Genomic DNA, 15,553 nt, shown 5'->3' on the forward strand with positions numbered 1-15,553 from the left:
ACACTTTTGCCGGGCTGGTTAAATCCCAATTACTCAGATTCCACAGAATCTGCACGCAGAAAGAGGACTTTACTCAAGCCACAAAACCCTTATTCTCTGCCTTAAAGAAGAGAGGCTACGCACGATCCTTCCTCAGAAAATCATTTAAAACCTTCCTAGACCTCAAACCTAGATTAGACACCAAAATATTACCCTTGGTCACCAAATACTCTTCATTCTCAGTGAAATTCATCAGAGCAATCAAACACAATTATCAGAACCTGATTGAAGCAGCTAACCTACTACAAGGTCACAGGCTTATTGCGGCCTTCCGTAAAAATAGCAGCCTACAAGACCATTTGGTCAAGCCAAAACTACAAGCACTACACACCCCAAAGTCCTAAGGACACAAAGAATTTTTTCAGCACCAAACCTGGGTGCAAAACAAATACAACAACAGTGTTTTCTGGACCTACCAAAGAGGAAGTCCACGCACAAAAAATTGTGTTTACGTAGGGGAAACAGGCAACACTGTGCTTATACGATTCACACAACATAGACACGATATTTTGAAAAACAAAGAGAGTCACACTCCTTTGGTCCGACATTTTTTATTACATGGCTGGCATTCAGTTCAAGCCACAATTTTACAATGTAATCCAAGATGGACGCGCTCACAGCGACAGAAAGCAGAAAGAGCATGGATTAAGAAATTGGGAACAATACTACCTGGTGGACTGAATGAGAGATGGTGCTGAGCTGGTTGGATGTGTTGATGGCCTGTGCATTAATTTTGCCGCTGGTTCCCAGCGGCAGAGTTATATTTTCCTTTGATTTCCTAACCCTAACCCTAACCCTAACCCTACTATCTGTCAGACACAACAGCTATATCAAAGAGACCTATGATTTTGTGGAGAATACAAAGCAGCTCCGCATCCCTCTGGATGCTATTTTGTTTACAATGGACATTGATAGTCTCTACACCAATATTGACATCCAAGAAGGCATACAGGCTGTCAAAAATGTCTTCCAAAAATATGCAAATATATTCATGGCAGAATGGTAAACGGCAGCTCTTGCCTCCTGCCCCAAGAAACCTCTACATTATTTTAGATATTTGGATGACATATGGGGGGTCTGGACGCACTCTGGGTCAGACTTTGAATTGTTTTTGGCTACTCTGAACAACCACAATTCTTCCATACATTTAAAATCCACTACCAACAACAGATCAATGGACTTCCTGGACACAACCACATTTAAAGGGAAAAACTTCACACAAACCCACTAATTAGACATAAAAGTATTCTTCAAGGACACAGACACACATGCACTACTCTTCAAAACCACTTTCCATCCAAAACACACTTTTGCCGGGCTGGTTAAATCCCAATTACTCAGATTCCACAGAATCTGCACGCAGAAAGAGGACTTTACTCAAGCCACAAAAACCTTTTCTCTGCTTTGAGGAAGAGAGGCTACGCACGATCCTTCCTCAAAAAATCATTTAAAACCTTCCTAGACCTCGAACCTAGATTATACACAAAAATATTACCCTTGGTTACCAAATACTCTTCATTCTCAGTGAAATTCATAAGAGCAATCAAACACAATTATCAGAACCTGATTGAAGCAGCTAAGCTACTACAAGGTCACAGGCTTATTGCGGCCTTCCGTAAAAATAGCAGCCTACAAGACCATTTGGTCAAGCCAAAACTACAAGCACTACACACCCCAAAGTCCAAAGGACACAAAGAATTTTTTCAGCACCAACCCTAGGTGCAAAACAAATACAACAACAGTGTTTTCTGGACCTACCAAAGAGGAAGTCCACGCACAAAAAATTGTGTTTACGTAGGGGAAACAGGCAACACTGTGCTTATACGATTCACACAACATAGACACAATATTTTGAAAAACAAAGAGAGTCACACTCCTTTGGTCCGACATTTTTTATTACATGGCTGGCATTCGGTTCAAGCCACAATTTTACAATGTAATCCAAGATGGACGCGCTCACAGCGACAGAAAGCAGAAAGAGCATGGATTAAGAAATTGGGAACGTTACAACCTGGTGGACTGAATGAGAGATGGCGTTGAGCTGGTTGGTTGGCCTGTGCATTAATTTTGCCGCTGGTTCCCAGCGGCAAAGTTATATTTTCCTTTGATTTCCTAACCCTAACCCTAACACGCCCGTGCCTGAACTGTTACCCGCCTGGGGTGCATCCTGACCTCCACTCGTACACGCTGTGTGGAAGTCCTGGGTGAGGATTCCTGACCTTTGCCCTGACCCTAAGGCCCTAACCCTAACCATCTCAGGGGGGCATTGCCTAACCCTAACCCTAACCATCTCGGGTAGGCTTTATCATTATTATTAATAAATAAAAATGGCTAAAATAATAAAGAGACTAGGAAACACACACTTTGGGAATTGGAACTTAATGAACACATAGACATTAGGTCAAGACAGAGCACAACAGGTCAAATTAGGTCAAACTGGACACACCTGTAAAAAACAGAACAAAATAGATTAAAGTCAAATTAAACAAAGATGGGAAAAGGAATGAAACAAAGGAGAAAAAAGAGAAGTCAAAAAAGACTCCTCCCACTTACCTTATAAAAGCAGGGACCTAGAGGCACAGAAGTGCAGCTCAGCCTCAGCCTGAAGGACAAAAAAATCCAAAACATTGCAACAGAGGCATGAACGGAAAAAAAACCCAAGCATGCTAAGGCCAAAAAGGGCAATTTAAATGTAAAAAAAAATTTTTGTCTAGAAGTTCATGTTCGAACAATTTTTTGAAGTGTGTGGGAAGGACGTGAGAGTCCAATTTTTCAGGGAGAGGGAGCCCAAACCTGGGATCAAGGATGTCTGGGGGGAGGGATGCACTCTGGGAATCAGGCCAGTGCCACAAACCCTAATTTGGGTCTCTCTTTAAAATTTGTTCCTAACCCTAACCCGTATCCTGAACTCCACTCATACCCGCTGTGTGGGGTCCTGAGTGTGGAATTCCTAACCTTTGCCCTGACCCTAAGGCTCTAAGCCTAACCATCTCAGGTAGGCTTAATAAATAGACTGCCACTAACCACTGAGAGAACTGTTCAACCTGCACAGAAATAGGAATTCTACTGACTGGCCTATCATTTACGTATCATTCATGGTATCATTGTTTTAAGTTTAACAGTGTCAGAAGGTCCACAGGAAAGGTAAAATAAAAGGAATTTAGTTTAATTAATAGACAAACTAAAATGGAAAAAGTATGTTGAAGCTCAACTGCATAGTTTACTTATTCACGTTTTGTGAGGCTGCTTCCTTTATTAACTGAGTAGTAAAAGGAATTTGAGAGATACAAGTCAGAAGTATCTGAGAAGCTGTAACATTGTTGGCGTGTATTCTGCTTAAATGTTTCTTCTGACTAGTTTCTTCAGTTGTTCTGAGATCTAGCAATTCTCAAACAGGAATCACAAAATGTCCAGTCCTTGCACTGAATTCCACTTTCCATTTCCCTAACTCTGTACCCAAAATCAGACTTTCAGTTCCCCACACCATCTTGCCTGTAGAAACTTCATTTTATCAACTGGGGAAAAAAAATAATACACACAAGTCATCTTAGGTTAACTTTTAATTTATTTCTACAAACAAAACGCTTGAGAAAAAGTAAAAACTGTACAAACAGCAGATACAGGACAGGTGATGAACAGCAGCTGACTCCACAAGCCAGCAAAGATTTCAGCTTCAGGCCTTTTTCTGGAACACAAACACCAGGTAGATGCCTGCACAAAACAGAGTAATACTCAGGTCATACAAAAATGGGTTACAAATCACAAATGAAACTACAGCCTTACTGACTAATCACATCATCACACATCCATAACCCTAGCATGGACAAAACAGTTTGTAATAAGGTCAAATATTTAAGATATCACTTAGTTATTTTAAAATCTAGGCAGCTTTGCTACGGTGGTTGACCATACTGTTCCGTTTGACTTACACAAAGAGCTACAGAACATTTTTTTAAACCAGCGAGTTACTGACAGATTTATTTCTTTGACCGGGTTGGATACTTGAGTTTGCATAGGTTTTAAACATCTTTTGCAGATTGACTTTGTCCGTGGGCTTACCGTGACTGCCAGGTACATAAAAAAAAAAAAAAACATTAGGCCACTCTGTTATGTTTTTGGTTTGTCAGTTATGATCAGGAAGAGCTCCTGCCATCATGCCTCTCATTCTCCAGGAGAGCTGTCTGCAGCATATATGAGAGGAAAATGGCATTCCCACTATGTCTGCAGGCAGGAAGTGGAGGCAGATTGCTGCAAAACTAACCGCCCAAAAGCAGCAACTCATGCTTAACACTGTCAATCTTACAGTAGCAATACAAGTAAAATTGGGAATAATATTGTTTTTAACAACAAGGCATAACAATACCTTGTTAGTATCAGTATAACCCTAAGCAGTGCAAACTGTGTATCATTTGCCGCTAACCACTGAGAGAACTGTTCAACCTGCACAGAGATAGGAATTCTTGGGACTGGCCATCATTCTGGTATCATTGTTATACAAACAACTCGCACTTTTCAAAAGTGGTAAATTCTATGTAACAATTTGGAATAAACAATTTGCAACACATAACTGTAGATTTCCAAAATTTAAAAAAAAATTTAAAAAAGTATTGAGGATTGAGAAAACTAAGTCACAGGTAAAACCTGTGCCCCAAAAAGGTGGTGTCTGCAGTTTTGGGGCTGAAATACACCCAAGAGAGATTAAAGCGTATATCTGCTGTTACTAACAGAAGATACTTAATCAGAAAAATGCATTGGACAAAGACTGTCAGCAAATTAGAGAATCAGTGCAGCCAAATTCTGTTGCCACCAGCACTTGAAGGCACTGAACATATGTGGCAGGAAAACAACCTGGGGAGCAAAATAATGAAAAGCATTTACTTTAAATATAATAATCCACGTTAATATTGAAACACTTCCTTTATTGAAACACTAGGGCTCTTAATGTTCACATGAAAAGGCTTTGATGCTAATTCCTTTTAAAGCCACTAATATTCTTTACGCTGTTAACGCAGGTTGAATGCACAGTAGCTGCAGACACATCCCAACTAAGATAAGACACAGGTAGAAAACAGTTTCAAAGTATCACCACACACAAATACAACTTTGTAAAAAGCCAGTAAAAATAGTTCATTGAAACCCCTGAACTATTTATTTACGTTACATACATAGTAGCTATTCATAGCAACTCACTAACACCATAAAACAAGAATGCTGTCTGCATTCTTGGGAGAATGTGCAATTAAAATCTGACAATCTGTAATTAAAATGTTTAAAAGGTCTTTGGATAAAAATCACTACACAAGCACACCATTTATGATTCAGTGTAAACTTAAGTGTTAACCCTTTAGAAAGTGGCATCAGTTTGAAGTCCTGTGACCAATATAATTTACTGTGATTCACTAAAATATATGTTGGGAGGGGAAATGCAGTATAGGCAATGCAGTTTATTTATCTTTTTAGGCTCTTAGACTCCATAATGCAACCACAAGGGGACACAACCCAGTGTCTTCTTGTGCCAGTTCCCAGCATGGATAAATGCAGAGGGTTGTGTCAGGAAGGGCATCCGACGTAAAACGCATGCCAAATTAAACATGCGAATAAGGTAGAAGTGGCAAAGACTAAACAAAGAACATATGAGGACTTGTATGCTAGGTAGGACACTAAAGAGGGAAAGGTGGATTTGGACATGTTGGCAAGGCAAAGAGCTAGAGAAGGATGTGCTGCAGGTTAGCGTGATTAAAAATAAGAATGGAAATGTATTGACAGAGGAACAAAGGTGATGAGCCAAACAATAAAGTTGTGGGAAAGAGCAGTGGAGGCCAGGCTAAGGGCAGAGGTTAACATTTGTGAACAGCAATATGGTTTTATGTCTAGAACGAGTCCAAAAGATGCAGTATTTGCTTTGAGGAATCTGATGGAGGAGTACAGAGAAGTTCAAAAGGAGTTGCATAGTGTCTTCGTAGATTTAGACACACCTGCTGAGAAACCAACTCTGGTCACTGGCAGCTCTATAGTCAGAAACGTGAAGTCCAGCGGTCATAGTCAAATGTCTTCCTGGGGCCAGAGCGGGCGATGTTGAAGCATATTTAAAACTCATGGCTTATATACAACCGCATGTCGTCATTCAACCACTGGCTGTCTAGGTGGTGTCCAGCAAATGATGTGGGCTACATAGATAATTGGAAATGATTTTGGGGAAAACTTAGGCTGATTAGGCGAGATGGCATCCATTCTACTTTAGATGGTGCAGCTTATCAAGAAATATGGCTGGTTTCATTAGACAACCAAAAGTATGACAATCCAGAGTTGAGCCTAGGATGCAGAGACCCACTCCTACACGCCTCTCTACAGTGTCCGTCAACCCCCAAAAACTACCACATACCTATAGAAACTGTCTGTTCCACGACCAACTAAATTACATAAACCAAATACAACCAAGAGGAGTTAATCATGCTAACCTAATAAAAGTTAGGACTACTCCTCTTACAGAACAAAACCCCAAAACTACTAAATTTGGATTATTAAATATCAGATCTCTCTCTTCTAAATCTCTGTTACTAAATGACTATATAAGCGATCATCAATTCGATTTTTTTTGTCTTACTGAAACTTGGTTGCAGCAGGTAGAATGTCAGCCTAAATGAGTCAACCCCCCCAAGTCATATTAATTATCATGTTCCTAGAACCACAGGCTGAGGTGGAGGAGTAGCAGCAATATTCTACTCTAGCTTACCAATAAACCCTAGACCTAAACATAGTTATAACTCATTTGAGGGTCTTACTCTTAGCCTTTCACACCCAAACTGGAAAACTCAAAACCACTTATTTGTTATCGTGTACCGTCCTCCAGTCCCTTATTCAGAGTTTTTGATTGAATTTTCTGAATTTCTATGAGATTTAGTGACTTTTCTTTACTCCCGCACAAGTTGATCATCTTGTTGATAATTCTGCGGCCTCACTACGAAAAATATTTGAAAGGCATTGCCGCTCTGAAACACAAGGCAGTAAACCAGAAAAGGCGGTCTTCATGGTATAGTTCCCAAACACGCAACTTAAAACTGGAAACGATGTGGCATTCCAGAAATTTACAAGAATCTCATTTAGCCTAGAAAAACAGTTTAGAAATATACAAAATGTGATGCCAGAACAACATATTAATTATCATTGATAGAAGCAAAGAAGAACAACCCACGGATTCTTCTTCTCTTGACATAACATAATGGTTTAATCTCTATACTTAGTGCTTTTGAGGTGATCCTGAAGCTCGGCTAAGACAACTTTTTCCTGGACCTTTTACAGGAATGGAAGGTTGCAGTTTGGACGATTATAACTTCAAGGTCCAGGGAGGTGTTTTTTTTTTTTTTTTAAGATGTCGTCTAATTATTGCAGTTTTTAATGACTCTCGGACTTAGCTGCTCTGGAGAGAAAAAAAAACAGTTAATCAAGCTTCAAACATGCATACATGACATAAAAGCCTGGATGTCCCTCCATTTGTTACTTCTAAACTCAGACAAAACTGAAGTCTTAATATTTGGGTCTAAAAGTCTCAGAAATATCGTGTCCAACCATATTGTTACTCTAGATGCCATAACTCTGGCCTCCAGTACTGCAAGGAACTTTGGAGTTATTTTTGACCAGGATTTGTCCTTTACCTTACATAAAAAACAAATCTCTAGAACAGCCTTTTCCACCTATGAAACATTGGCAAAATTAGAAGCATCCAGTCTCAAAATTATGCTGAAAAACTATTCCATGCATTTGATACTTTTAGGTTGGACTACAGTAATTCCCTAAATAGCCTGCAATTAATTCAAAATGCTGCAGCAAGAGGGCTGACAGGAACTAGCAAGAGAGATCATATTTCACCTTCACTAGCTTCTCCATTGGCTTCCCATTAAATCTAGAAAATTTAAAACCATGCTTCTTACATATAAAGCTCTGAATGGTCAGGCTCCATCATATATAGAAGACCTCATAGCCCCATATCATCCCAGTAGACCACTTCGATCTCACTTCAGGTTCAGAAGAATTGTGATTCCCAGAATTTCCAATGGTAGAATGGGAGGCAGAGCCTTTAGCTATCAAGCTCGTCTCCTGTGGAATCAGCCCCCAGGTCAGATTCAGGAAGCAGACACACTCTCTACTTTTAAGCCTAGGCTTAAAACCTTCCTCTTTAATAAAGCCTATAAATAATAATAAAGCTTTAGTTATAGTCATGCTGCTATAGACTTAGACTGCTGGGGGACCCACCCCCCGATGCACTGAGTTCCTTTCGTCCTCTTGTCCTTCTCTCCTCTCACCCCACAATTGTCACCACTGTATGACAGTAACTCTGTGTGTTTTATCCCGTAGTTGTCTTTGTCCTTCTCCGTTTCCCTCTCTCTGTCCCTTTCTGCAGGTCTCCCCGGCTTTGGAACTGTGTGTTTTCCAGTGTGTAGCTACTAGTCATAGCAACATGCCCAATGTTTTGTTGTTGCTCTTTTCTTTTCTCTCTCCACTTTCCACTCACCCCAACTGGTCAAGGCAGATGGCTGCCCACCCTGAGCCTGGTTCAGCTGGAGGTTTCTTCCGTTAAAAAGGTGTTTTTCCTCTCCACTGTTGCCTAGGGCTTGCTCAAGGTAGAATTGTTGGGTTCTCTCTATACATCTTTATAGTCTTGACTTTATTCTGTAAAATGCCTTGAGATGACTTTGTTGTGAATTGGCACCATATAAATAAAGTTAAATTGAATTGAATTTAGAGAAAGCGTATGACAGGGTGCCGAGAGATGAGTTGTGGTATTGTATGAGGATGTCTAGAGTGACAGAGAAGAACATTAGAGTGATGCAGGACATGTATGAGAGCTGTAAGACCGTGGTAAGGTTTGCTGTAGATCTGACAGAGGAGTTCAAGGTGGAGTGAGTCTGCATTAAGGATCAGCTCTGAGCCCCTTCTTGTTTGCCTTGGTGATGGAAAGCCAAGGCCAAGGTTAAGCCAAGGCTAAGAGAGTGGATGAGCGACATGGGCATAAAGCAAAGGAGTACTTTGGCAGGTTTGCAGAAATGTACTGGTAAATTAGCAGAAATTCTCCAAGTCATAAAAGAAGTAAAACTGACCTGCCATAAGGGTTAACGCCATTACAGGTATTTTCAACCCAGTAAAAGACCGAGCAGCTTTTTCTGACAGCTTTCTCCAAAGCCATTACAATGGACACATTAGCAATGATCTATGATAAGGATCTTAAAATGTGCTAACAGCCAGTAGCTCTGCTGATCTTCACACAGTTTTAGCTGCACTAAGAACTAACATTTTCTTTCACATTTAAGTACATATTTAACATACACTCCATCCTTTATAACTTTGTTTGCAATTACCCACATTTAGTATTTTCTTTAATCAGAGTAAAGATACTATGATGATAATCACTTCCTGATTGAGGTGATACAGTTTAGATAAAAGTAAAAATTACTTTGTTAATGATACATTCCTCAGTCACACAACTTACTGTTACCAATGAGATGTTATTATATAAACAATAAGCAACACTGAATCTTTAAGTCTGAATCATATAATGTTTATCAGTTTCTAACATCAATCTCAATGACAACTGATAATAGTCATCACAGGAGGATGAAGAAACACACGGTCTGCATTCTCTCTTCAACTGTAGTTCTTAGGTTCAAGAAAAGATTGACAGTAAAGACACAAACTTACTGGCTGCTTCCCATTCTGATCGGCTCAGCGTGCCCTGCACAAACAAAAGGCACGTTAGACCAAATGTCAATTAACCAGCAGGAACCAGATGTTACCAGGGTTCAGTCAATAAACTAACCAGAGGTACTTTGACTTCAGCTTTGCCATAGTGCTCTTTAGCATGGTTGTACTCTCTTGAACTGTCCGAAGCCGGCTGGCCTCCATCCTCAGTAGGAAATGGCTGCCGACAGAAGTTCAACATAGTTTTACCAATACAGACCAGACAACAAAAAACAGACCCAACAACAAGACCTAAAGTTGAGAAAAAATTAAAGAACTGAAGGAAAAAAAAAAAGAAAATCCCAAGATCATTACCAGACAATTCATTTCAACCAGACCATCCCACATAAATTGTGACAGTACTTATTCCAATTAGAAATATTATAAAAAATAGCAATTTAACTCTTAAAGCCCTTCAGCAATTAGTGTTTCCAACTCACTGAACATTTAACCAGATGACGCTGGTTCTGGTCTCTCCATACTGGTTTCCGGTCCATTCTCAAGTGGATATTTTGCTAATTTTGTTTTTAAGGCTTTAAAAGAACTGACAGTGATATATTTGTGTGAATTACTGCATAGGCACAAACCGGCAAATTGTAAGGTGATTGTGCGTTTGTTATTCCAGCACATAATTACACAATAGTTTACCCCATGTTGATCAACAATGGGCCTGTTTAACCTGTGATCAAAATCAGTACTTAAGATTTAACACTTCTACTAAATTTGAATGCATAATGTAGTTTGATATTTCTAAATAATGTCTTTGTAGTTTCTGTATAATTTTGCTGTTTTATTGAGATGTAATGATCCTTCTTTACCTCCATTTTTTCATAACTTTATTATGGGTGTCCGAAATAAAATGTGTGATAAGTGTAACCCGGTTAGCCAAGACCTCCCTTTCGTCAACTGACTAAATCTGAGCTAAATCATGTCATTATGTTAGATTTGGGGTCCTGTTATGTTATATCTCTTATATACAATGATTATTTGGGAAACATTTAGAAATTCAATGTAAAAATTGGCCAAAATGATATACAAGTAATTTTGATTTGATTCAAATCTTCATTCTGTTTTACCTCAAGAGCCATCATCTTCATCATGAGGCTGCGATGATGCTCGTTTTTTACTTTCTTCTCAAAAAACTCAGAGAATCGCTGCTTCGACACCAGATGCATGTTGTAACGCTTTGCCATGCTGTAACAAATACAAGTACACTTTAGTAGAGCAAACTCAGGAGTCTCTAAAATAGCTTATCTTTAGGAATGCTGCTGATATGCTGGTCATCATTTCTTTGTTTTCTGTAGTTTTTGTTTAAATAATTTTAAACAAAATTTTAAATAAATAAATAAATCTTACTGTTCCAAAAGGGGAAAGTAGACAAGGAACTCTGGAACATTTACAACATCCTCGAGGCTGAAGTGATACTGACACCCAAAAAGAGGATAGGATCCTTTGGACTGAAAGGTAACTTTAAAAACTTCATTCCCAAATGACAGACAGTCAGATGCCTCCAACCGTTTGCTGGAAAGATGAAAGCTAAGATCAGTAACAGTTATTATAAACTACTTTGTGTATTTCCAGATGCAGCCACATTGATTTCCTCACATGTTCAGACAATACACTAATATAACATGCATACATTTATTTAGTGTAACAACAAAAATCACTCTTACACAAGTTCAAAGGCATCTGGCGTTGTTCCAATAAAAAACCCTCCAGGTTTCAAGCGCTCGCAGGCGTTTCTCAGCATCATGTCAGCTTTTTGTTCGCTCTCAAATGAGTAGTGATAAACAAACTGACAGCTACAGATATCAAACATCAGCTCAGGATCATCGAGCTTCTCCGACAACACCTCCTGAAACATACATCAGAGTTTCTGAGTCACAGATGTGATAAACAGACGCCACTCCCTTTTCCCCCCCCCGACTCCCCAAACAGAGACTACTCACAAATATTATAGACAACTATGAAAACTGTACAAACTTATCCTGAATCTAGATGTCGTAGCTTTACCTTGGCACAGTCTGTGGTGATAAACTGAGCACTAAAGATTTTCTCATTAATGCGACTTTTCTTCTTCATCTCTTCGTAACGACTCTGACATTGCTCCACCGACACTGCTGCAATATCTAATAATAAAACACAAATTGATTAATGTGATTAGTAACTTTGATAAGTAATAGTTACAAGTAGTAACTTGTGATCATTACTAGTGAAACAATAGATTTACTATTACTTTGCATCCAGAAAGTATTCACATTCCATTTTGTAAGGTTACATCCTTATTCTGAAATGGATCAAATTCATTATTTTCCTCAAAATTCGACTAACAATACATCATAATGACAAGGTGAAAGTTTGTTTGAAATATTTGGAATTTTATATTTTAAAAAAAATACACCTCAGAAAAAGGCACATAACAGCCAACCTGAATGTTTCTCAGACCATGAGAAAAATTATTCTCTGGTGATATGGAACAAAGATTAAAGTCTTTGGCCTGAATGCCAAGTGTCATGTCTGGAGGAAACCAAGCACTGCTCACCACCTGGCCAATATTGTGGGGTGACTGTGGTGCAGGAAGGTAGAGCGGTTGTCCACCAATCTCACAGTTGTTGGGTTCACATGTTGAAGTGTCCTTGAGGAAGACTGAACCCCAACTTAGTTGCTCCCGGTGAGCGTTGGCCAGCTGCATAGCAGCTCCCCCATCGGTGTATGAGTGTGCGTGCGATTGGGTGAATGAGAAGCAGTGTAAAGCGCTTTGAGCGCCAATAGGTAAAAAAAGCGCTATATAAAGTGCAGACCATTTACTACATCGCTACAGTTAAGCATGGTGGTGGCGGCATAATGCTGTGGGAATGTTTCTCAGCCGCAGGAACTGGGAGCCTACTCCGGATTGAGGGAAAGATGAATGCAGCAATGGTCAGAGACATCCTTGATGTAAATCTGTTCCAGAGTGCTCTGGACCTCAGACTGGGGTGACGGTTCATCTTTCAACAGAATAATGACAGTAATGACACAGCCAAGATACCAAAGGAGTAGCTACACGACAACTCTGTTAATGTCTTTTAGTGGCCCAGCCAGAGCCCAGACTTGAACCCGATTGAACATCTATGGAGAGATCTGAAAATGGCTGTGCACCGACAATCCACATCCAACCGGATGGAGCTTGAGATGTATTTCAAAGAACAGTGTGAGAACCTGCCTAAAAATAGGTGTGATAAGCTTGTAGCATCATACTCAAAAACTTGAGGCTGTAATTGTTGAAGCACCTTTAGCAACAAAGTATTAAGCAAAGGTCATGAATACTTACATACATGTGATGAACAAACTTCTTTGACATTGTCATTATGGGGTATCGTTTGTAGAAGTTTGTAGAAGTTTAAGGAAAATAAGGAATTTGAGCCATTTTGAAATAAGGCTGTTATATAACAAAATGTGGGAAAAGTTAAGTGCTGTGAATATTTTTTGGATGCACTGTAAGTTTTGGCCAGTTTCCAAATCAGCTAAATTTTAGATGATTAATGTCAAATGTGGAGAACATACAAACACTTAATGACAAGAGGGGTAAGTCAACCCCCCAATCCTTTGTGTGGAATATGTTCTCTGCCTACCTGCTGTAAAGTTACTTAATACCAACAGATTACCTGCACAGACCAAGTGACTGATCCCTCCTCTCCTCCACTTCAGCAGGTCACCTCCTTTCCCACATCCAAGGTCCAACACTGATATTTGTCGAGCCCCTGCATCCTGCACTTGCTCCAGGATTTCACCTGTCAATCAAAGACCCAATAAACTGTAAGGAAATACCCAGACGTCAGCTACTTCAGGTGTTATTGTAAAAATACCAATAACTTCCATAAACTACAGTCTCTGAGCCACAGTATTTATAACAAAACTTGAACAAAGCTATTAACCGATGGGGATGCACTGAATAATACTTGGTATTGATAACTACAGAACATTGAGGACTGATTTACCAATTAGGACACTCTTCAGCCAGTTGTTGAAGTTCCTCATGAAGAAGATCCTACTTCGACTTCTAACAGCCAAACCAACTTCCTGAAGACTGTTGTAGTGAGTTGCCACTTTCACCCCGTGATCAGTCATCTGTTGGATCAATAATGTTAAAAAGAAACTTCACACTGTTCAATCACCTGTCTGTGATCTATTTGGAGCACCATGATATTAAGAACTGGATGTAGAACAGAACTGACACTGAACTGTGATCAATCACTACTTCAAGATTATAAATAATATCAGTCGTTGATTATTAATGTACCTGTTTCTTGGTGGATGTCGTCTCTTCTTCATCTTCCTCTTGTCTCCTCTTCTTTTGCCCCCCTTCTCCTTTGATGCTTTCCTCCACTGCCCCGACCTGCAGCCCCTCCCCACCCACACCAGCAGGCCGAAGGTCCATGTTTTACCTGTAGACACAGAAACATTCATTAAGAACCAATGTGAACTGATTGGGGGGGTTGGGGGAATTACTTTGTTATCAGCTCAATTGTAAAACATGGTATTGAATAAATCTTCAGTGTTTTATCATACAATGATCCCTGGAGTGGATAATTGTTGGACCATCAGGAACGAGTAAGCCTGCCTCTACACAACCAGCAATATAATTAACAGGCCTGAAGTCTCTCTGTACTCACATCCCTATATCTGTTTGTTTCCCCATTGTAAACACTCCCAGTACACAGCACGCCTTTACAAAACACACGGGTACCTCAGGTCCAGCTTACCTTTTAATCCACGCACATAAAAAGGACCTGACACGGCTTTGTTTCGGTTTTACAGACTTCTGTTAATAACAGGTTCACCTATGTCATCAAAACCAGTTTCACTAAACATTTTAATATCAGAACTGGTTAAAAAAGCTTACTGGCCTGTTACTGTAAGACCCAGAAAACGGTTGTGACGTTACGCCAACGAAACTTCAGCAGAAATAAACATGTCACTCGTTAACGTTGACCGCTAGCATGCTAACAGGTTCTAATCTGTAATGAAACACCTGTATTTTCAGTCTAGGAGAAGCCGTATCCAACTTGAATCGTGTAGTGGATTTGAAACATGCGGCTCGTCAGAAATAGCGGTAACATTGTCCCAAATGTATAATGTATAAAAACCAAAATACAACAATAAACTCACAGTATCTGCAGACAGAACGCGTGCGCACTGAGCAGCTACTGCTGCTTGCTTTTCTTCTTCTTTTTCTTTTTCATGCGTCTTCTTCTTCTTCTTCTTCTTCGAGGGTTTATGGCAGCCGGTATCCCATCTGTTGCATTCCTGCCATCTTCTGGTTTTTGTCTCTCCCTACATATTCTATAGGTAGTAAAATGTCCTTTAACACTTGTTTTCTCCACTCATCCATCATGTCCTCCCTCTAAGCTATGTACTTCCTACAGTTTAATATAAGATCTCCTGTCGTTTCGAACTTCTGACATTCTTCATAAAAACCCAGTCTGATGTTTCCGTATTAAGTGAACAGCAATAATTAAATTACTGTGCACAGTTCAAAGCCTGGTCATTAGGCTCAGTCTGGACCTAACTCTGTTTAGATGAAGAACAATTGTCTACCGTTTATTTTGATCCCACTCTTTGTTGATTTTTTTCTCATACTATGTTCTTTCCTTACACATTTGAAAGTTTAATATTGACCCCTATATTTACCAGTTTAATAGCTTGCATTGCCAACCTATGCACTCTCTCATTTTCTACAATGTCTATGTGAGCGGGATCCAGATGAATCTGGCGTCTGTTCCCTGTCTTACTACTGCAGAGT

General features: G+C 39.7%; 1 protein-coding gene across 1 annotated transcript; it reads right to left on the bottom strand.

The window, feature by feature from the left end:
• Window positions 1-3,586: 3,586 nt before the first annotated feature.
• rnmt (RNA (guanine-7-) methyltransferase) lies at window positions 3,587-15,048 on the bottom strand. Its single transcript, XM_067474997.1, has 11 exons — window positions 14,920-15,048; window positions 14,051-14,195; window positions 13,749-13,878; window positions 13,416-13,541; window positions 11,785-11,900; window positions 11,445-11,626; window positions 11,128-11,292; window positions 10,848-10,965; window positions 9,851-9,952; window positions 9,733-9,766; window positions 3,587-3,750 (listed from the first exon to the last, which is right to left on the bottom strand). Exons 2-11 carry the CDS (start codon window positions 14,186-14,188, stop codon window positions 3,713-3,715), a joined length of 1,149 nt encoding a protein of 382 aa, XP_067331098.1. The 5' UTR covers window positions 14,189-14,195; window positions 14,920-15,048; the 3' UTR covers window positions 3,587-3,712.
• Between the last annotated feature and the right edge of the window lie 505 nt (window positions 15,049-15,553).

Source organism: Channa argus, chromosome 1 (genome assembly GCF_033026475.1).
Source record: "Channa argus isolate prfri chromosome 1, Channa argus male v1.0, whole genome shotgun sequence".
Taxonomy (NCBI): domain Eukaryota; kingdom Metazoa; phylum Chordata; class Actinopteri; order Anabantiformes; family Channidae; genus Channa; species Channa argus.

What these genes read in the sequence shown, in the direction of transcription:
- rnmt (XM_067474997.1), bottom strand. Translation starts at nt 14,188, where the DNA reads ATGGACCTTCGGCCTGCTGGTGTGGGTGGGGAGGGGCTGCAGGTCGGG. An exon ending in CAGTCACTTGGTCTGTGCAG is followed by an intron (nt 11,901 to 13,415) that starts GTAATCTGTTGG and finishes TTTTATTATTAG; the next exon opens with ATATTGCAGCAGTGTCGGTG. An exon ending in CTGAAGTCAAAGTACCTCTG is followed by an intron (nt 9,767 to 9,850) that starts GTTAGTTTATTG and finishes TTGTTTGTGCAG; the next exon opens with GGCACGCTGAGCCGATCAGA.